Source organism: Octopus bimaculoides, chromosome 5 (assembly GCF_001194135.2).
Source record: "Octopus bimaculoides isolate UCB-OBI-ISO-001 chromosome 5, ASM119413v2, whole genome shotgun sequence".
Classification (NCBI taxonomy): domain Eukaryota; kingdom Metazoa; phylum Mollusca; class Cephalopoda; order Octopoda; family Octopodidae; genus Octopus; species Octopus bimaculoides.
In genome coordinates, this window is record NC_068985.1 from 52,611,555 (window position 1) to 52,619,084 (window position 7,530).

At 35.5% G+C, this 7,530-nt stretch overlaps 1 protein-coding gene across 1 annotated transcript in view; it reads right to left on the bottom strand.

The window, feature by feature from the left end:
- Window positions 1-7,530, bottom strand: part of LOC106870476 (uncharacterized) — a 168,476-nt gene that overhangs the window by 34,320 nt on the left and 126,626 nt on the right. The window contains exon 2 of the mRNA XM_014916582.2: window positions 4,754-4,900. Within this exon, the coding sequence (XP_014772068.1) occupies window positions 4,754-4,900 (147 nt within the window). The remainder of the gene's footprint in view (window positions 1-4,753; window positions 4,901-7,530) is intronic.

A 7,530-nucleotide genomic window follows, 5' to 3' on the forward strand; every position in this document is an offset into this window, starting at 1 on the left:
ATATATATATATATATATATATATATATATACACATACATAAACATATACATACATACGCACACGTATATTCCACACTGAGATTGATGGAGAATATACACATTCACACAACACATACACATGCATACACGAGCTAAGTCTGTATGTTTGTATGTGTCTATGTGCAATAAATAACTACTAAATATTAACATATACAGATTTAGATTTCAAAACCGGAACCTACTAGGGGACCTCTTAAGCCAATGAAGCAGCCTCTTGTGGTTACTCGATCTTCTATAAATAATTGTAACCAGATAGGAAGAAAACGTCCATTAACTTAGTTATAGGTTTACTCTACTACAATGCATGATGATATGGTGACGGGCGGAATGTGTTTAATCATGGGTTTGATCAAACAGCTTACCTGGGGCTAAATAACGAAAATATCAGCAAGAATATTATTGCAATGTATACCTTTATAGAACATGATCCTATTATGTATGTTGTTTTAGGCCTAATGTTAAACAACAATAACAACGAAACTATTTATATAAGGTTGGATGGGGCATATTTACTCAAATGTAATTCAAATTCAATTCCCTTGATAACTTGTTAAGGAACTAATGACAAGCTCATTATGATTATGCATTATGCATTATACAATCGGCTAGTTATTCAATATTATATAACCGATATTAACTACTTCATTATTTCTTCCTGGTCCGATAAAATCGTTCTCGTTAACCCATTAACGACCAATGTCCAATTTTTATCACACAGATTTAAAATTTATTATAAATAATATTATAAAGATTTTTGTGTTTCTTTTGTCACATATTTTATACTTACAGTATTTTCCAAGTAAACAATTAAAATAAGCATATATTCTTTAATAATTATGAAGTTAGAAAGCGCTGAATTTGACATTTTAGCGTGACTCAACGCAATGTACTTAATATTCATAGTTGAATAGATTGAGTGGTCAAATTGGATCTCATATCTAATAAACCCATATATTCATATACAGTCATATTTAATGTAACTATACGCCCCTATGCTCTCATATCTGATATACACTACCCTTCTCTCAATATATAAACAACTTATTTGGCGCAGTGTTGTACAAAATATAGTTGTATTCAGACGCCTCGACCCTTTAATCTTGCCTAATTTTCCCTAATCACGCACCATTCACACGCAGAGTAGACACCGCAAATCGAACCTGCATTAGCTTCATAAATGGAAACCGCAAGTGAAACCTTAAGGAGCCCTATGGCAACCTTGTTTCTTCTGGTCCAAACTTTCCCCACAAAAACAAAGCACTATTCATATAAGGAAGCGATTACCACACCACATCCTCACTAAACGGGAATGGTACACAGCTACATTCCCAACAGTTTCCCAATTACTGGGTTCAAATTTTGTTACAAGGCCAGCAATTTCGGTGGAGGGGGATAAGTCGATTAAATCGACCTCAGTGCTTAGCTGGTACTTATTTTATCGAACCTGGAGTGATAAAAGGCAAAGCTGACCCCAGCGGCATTTGAACTTAGAACCTAAAGTCAGAAGAAATGCCACTAAGTATTTTGTCCGGTGTGGTAACGACTTTGCCAGGTCCCCGCCTTAGTTTCTCCAAATATTGGTCTGCACTATCATCAAGGCTTTCTCCTAGCAAAAGCATATCCTTAGCAGCGCTAGGACTGCATCTGAAAGACTAGCTTATTTCTCTGGGGACAGGAAATATTTCAGCTACTAACGGCTGCAAACACTCTGTAAAACTCAAGTGAGGACGACGAAGAAATACTACCCTCACTTCTTGGACGGTGGTGGTACTACGCAAACCTCCAGCTTGAACAGCATCCAGAAAAGGACCACTCAACTACTTCGAATTCAGTCACTAATGGATTGATACAATCTAACCTCTAACCTATAGGTGTACTGTATAGTCTCTTTCTATCACTTCTTTTCCTTGGAGCAGGCTAGTATCATACTTCTATCATTCAGGCATCACTCTATTGGCTCCAACGACACTTAACTTCCAAATAATCCAGTTCACCTAACTACTATGTGAACAACGGACTAAAAACAATACCCTAACTCCACCAACCGTTGTAAGCAATGAACGCTCTCAAGAATTGACAAATATTTCTTCAATAATGTACAGGATTGCGGTTATACGTTGAAGAATTATGTTGATTGCCGAAAATAATAATTTAAATGGAAACGAAATCATAGAAACCTCCCTAAGAATCTATCGGGTAAATTTCACATCCACATACGTCTATTTTTTCTATGTGTAAAAGCAATAATATATTGCTTCAGTTTAGAATAAATTCATCAGTAACAGTAGATTGTTTCATTGTTTATTGTTTCATTACTTATCATTTCATTAATTACCACAACATCATTAATTATCTAAATGTTTATTGTAATTTTTCTAACGTTTCATTTTCAGACATGTTTTCGTTAATCAACTCGATGCTTATTATTTCAATGCTTGTTCTTTCGTTGTATTTTTGCTTGAATTATAGATTATTAAAGCAATTGTCTTTTCTATTTCCATCTCACAAAGATTAATCGATTTTGTCTTCAATCACTAAAATTAAATTGATCTGTAAGAGATAGGATCTTTAGTTGTCGCAACTTTGTATTGTTAGATTCAGATCATCATCTATAAGAAGTGGAATCTTTGAAAAAAAATTCTTACAGATAAACATTGCATGCATTCACATGAGCAGCCAATCATATATGACGTCACTAATTCTGCATTAGATCATATAACACTATCACTGATAATATACATAACTATAAATTATACAACACTATAAATTATATAATGCGATAGATTATATTATAATAATAAAACTGCATTAATAGAAAAAAATCTTTTCAAAATCTAAATAACATAATTTTAAGCAAAAGTTCGATACAGAAGAATGACAAGCGGTTCGTTGCTATTTCCATGTAATAAACAATGTTGGTTTAAAATTTTGGCACAAAGTTAATTTGGGAGAGGGGTTAAGTCAATGACATAGACCCCAGGGCTCGACTGTTACTTATTTTATCGGCTCAGAAAGGTGGAAAGGCAAAGTCGACCTCGGCGGAATTTGAACTCAGAACGTAATGACGAACGAATTGCTGCTAAGCATTTTGTCCAACCGGCTAACGATTCTTCCAGCTCACTTCCTCATCTAATATATAAAATTAATGAAATACAAGATGTGAGTGGTATTTGAGGGCAATTTATTAATATATTACTCTCTCACACCAAATAAAAGTATTTTTCCAGATTCCCCATGGTATACAAAATGCGAACACAAGAAATGAAAAGACATGCAATCATGCTGTTGTGGCCATATGTGCGGAACACAGCGATTTGGAAATTGCCAGCTTTCTAAATGCTGCTAGATCTTTTGTACACAAAGTTCGGATGGAGTTGGAAACCACAGGTGAGAATTTTTCAAATGTATCAAAGAGAACAAAAATCATTTTAAACATCCTGACACAAAAGGACACCGCATTTTATAGAGATTTCTTTGTGACGGATTGTTCTGAAAATTGATTTTTTTTTTCTGTGTATCACTTCTGCCTCACCTAAGGTTCTCGACTGATATCTATAAAACTTTATATTAGTAGTTTCAGTGAAATGAAACCCAACGATCAAAAATGCTGTGAACTAGACATTATGTTACAAGACCGCCCGTACAGCTAAATATGTTTCCATATATATATATCCTGGCTGTTTTCAGACTTTGTTTTGGGAGTTTCCTTTTGAGAAGATGGTCCCTAACAGAAGTTACAAAGATTGCAAGTTGCTATCTGACATTTATGTTTATCTAACCCACTCAGTATTTTCTCTAATCTATCACTACATTTAAATATTTAATTACGAAACCTCATAAATTTAGTTCGCCCGACAGCATTTATTCGATCAGAAATAACTAAAGTACTCATATATGACATTATCGAGCCGTGTGTTTCACACTGGTGTGCGTAAGTGCATTTAACAGTAAAACGAAGTTAATAGTACTCTGAGATTATTAATATATTCAGTTACTTTGATGTTTATCCGCTGTCGGCATAGTTAACAAATAGCTAACATAGATAGATGACATGGTTAACAAATATCTTCTCACTAATGCCAAAATCGATTCTATTAAATACTACAGAGTCCGACAGTGCATACTACTGCATAAATCTGTAAAGATATCTCTAAAGAATTTGGCGATTCATCACTATCCTCATCATCAACCCTTGAGCATTACTGCCTTGAGTTCAAGACCTCAAAGGATAGGATACCCAGTTTCCAAGGCGTATTGCTGATTTCCCCTTATACAGGAATCCGGCCTCTCGGGAGTTATTGATTTGATGCTAAGTGAACTGGAGCAACGCGAAATGAAGAGTATTTTCATTGCTCAAAAACACAATATACCCATCATGACTACTCGTCTGGGAATCGAAACCACAGTCTTGCGATCGATTGCGCAGCACCGTAAGTACTAGGCCACGCGTCTTCTATTAAAGATTAGTTATTTGTTAATTTATTTTGAACAGGATGTGTACAGGGAAAAAGTACATAGTACACCACTGGAATGATGATTGACAACTAGGTTAATTGTTATCACTCTTCATATCATCTGTTTGGGGATTTCAACAACAAAACACACAGTATTTTCAGTCAAGCTTAAATATAATTTATATTATCGCTAATAAAATTTAGATAAGATTATACAGATTAAAAATAAATACACTGATAGAAGCAGAACAACTCTTACCATTATCGTTTGTTTCTCTGACTATGGAACAGAAATTAGCATTATTTTCAGGACATGGCGAGGGAGTAGGAGGTGACTGTTCGCATTCACCGTAGTATCTGTCTCCTCTGGAATCACATCGTGAACACAGAAGCGCTGCATGGATCACTGCAAGGATGATAATAGTATTAATCTCAAAAAAATCAACAACAACAACAACAACATTGGTAATCCTTTCAATTATAGGCACAAGGTTTGAAATTTGGGGGAAGGGACCAGTCGATTACATCAACCTCAGTGCGTAACTGGTACTTATTTTATCGACCCCGAAGGGATGAAAGGCAAAGTCGAACTCGGCGAAATTTGAACACAGAAAGTAAGAACAGACAAAATGCCTGTAAGTATTTTGCCTGGCGTGCTAACAATTCTACCAGCTCAACACCTTAAACGCCCTGATGCAGTACCAGACAGTGGTTTTAATGGTTTCTGAACCTAAGAGATTGGAAGTTATAGCATGCACATGTTTTGTCTTGGTGTAAAAGATGGGCTACACTAACAATTTTCTGCTTGATACCACAACACTGCTTGTCAGTTGTTTGACCTTAACCAGTTGAGCATGTCCCTCAGTGGCTGACGATATGTGTATTTCTGATCATGAGCAGTAGTGGGGGAAGCATCATGGTATAAAAGAATGGACAACACCAAATATTCTGTTCAATACCACAGATTTACTTGTCAGTTTCTTGACTTTAACCAGTTGAGCATGTCCCTTAGTGCCTGACGACATGTGCTTTTCTGGTCATGAGCAGAAGTAGTGCGGTGAGCATCATAGCCATATGTTGAGAGGAATTATTTGGGGTTTGAATAATTCACCCTTGGAAACAGGCATTTTATTCAACATCCTTAAACAATCCTTATTCAGGGACAGTTTGATTGGGCTACTCGTCCTGAAGAAAATTCCAACAGGGCCCCACCTTCAAAGTCACGCGCTGTTTGTCTTGAGGTACATTCTCAAAACAAACAAACAAAAGTCAGAAATTGAATTAGCACTTAAAAGGAAAACTACACCAGTTAAACACAAACAGTGCCCATAGAACAATACCTAATAAGACAAGTATTGAGAGTGTAAAACACGAAGATAGACATAAAAGATTGAAACCCACAAAATGTATAATGGTGACCGAAATGCATCAAACAAGAGCAACATATTGAGACCAAGATGCCTGTAGAGACAGAAACTGAAACAACCAAACAGGAAGGAGAAAATCGGGATTGCAGTCTGAAAACTGCGAGGAGAGCTATGATTCCTGAGTGAAAGAAACAAAAAGTGAACAACTGGAACTAAACCTTAATATTAAATAAAAGATTGGTAAAGCAATACCTAAAAAGACACAGAACTAACAAATTGAAAGAAAAATACAGAGACTTAGGATCTTCAACAACAGGAGCTATTAGTTTAGGTAGATCAAGTTTAAAGAAAATGTCAAGATGTTCTATTATGAGCTAAGCAAGTCACTCCATCCGCCAGTGTCTTCCACGACTTCTATTTTCCCTTAATAAACTTCTTTTGTGATTTCCTCCATCTATCAGCGATGGTCTGATATCCCTCTCTATACATTATCATTATAAGCTTCTCCATTATTGCAAGAGAATACAGTGTATCTATAGGAGAGGGCGTTGGATTCGTTAGTTTCTAGTCCTGAGAAAGAAGCGTGTTTTACGACAATTCTCGGCATTTCAACCACTGGTATAATGACGGAGCACAACCCCGGAAAGGCTCAATCCTTTTGAGGAAGATCGTTAGGAACAAAATGGATGTCTACACTGTCCCATCTTGAATGTGAGTAATTTTGTTTTAGTTCTAATCTTACATACTAGGTGTTTTGTGTTACAAATGTGACAACGGGCCACGTATCAATGTTGCTGCTAATATTTTGAGTGTGGTGAATATAGTAAGCTAGTGCTTGTGTTGTGTTATAACCGTAAGCGCAGGTATTTGGCGCAACAGTTTGATTTGTGTCCATGTTTCACTGTTAGTCTTGAAAACCAGCCAGACTCGGCTGTATTTCAAGTAATAGTTGGTGACTACCAGATAACCCCATATGCCAGAAAGACCCTTTAATTATACTTTTGAGGAAACACTGAATGCCCTTTCCCTTTTCTCTCAGACAGACATTCATAAAACACTCATTCATAAAACGCTGCTCTTATGCTCCCTTTTCTGACAAAATTCTTTTCCTGTTAAGATCTTGCCTGTCAATAACAATGTTAGCAAGTATGTTTTCATTGCTATAAACTGTATATTTAATATTTCCTATATTTTCGTTTGGCATAATGTATATGAATGACTTTCCTTGATGTTGTCGCCAAAAAATGTCACTAAAATATTTCATACTACTTTCAATGTCCATAATATCTTTAATGTCCTCTTGTAAAGCGCATGTGTTGCTTCTACGATATTTCTTTTCGATTTTTTCCTTGCTTATTATTACTATTATTATTATTATTATTATTATTATTATTTTATTAAGTTCTCTTTGTTTTTCAAAATACTTCTGCAAGAGGGTATTTCATCTACCTCTCGTAACCATTTTCTAATATATGTAAACAGATATATAAATATTGCTTAAAAATAAAATTCATTTTTCGCCAGTAACCTGTATGGATAGAAAAAAATTTTTCCAAGCAGATGTTCTTTTGAAGAATGTCTTGAAACGTGTTCGAACCAGTAAATCGTTGATAATGATGGTGATGTTGATGAAGTCGACGACGACGACGACGACGATGATGATAGTAAC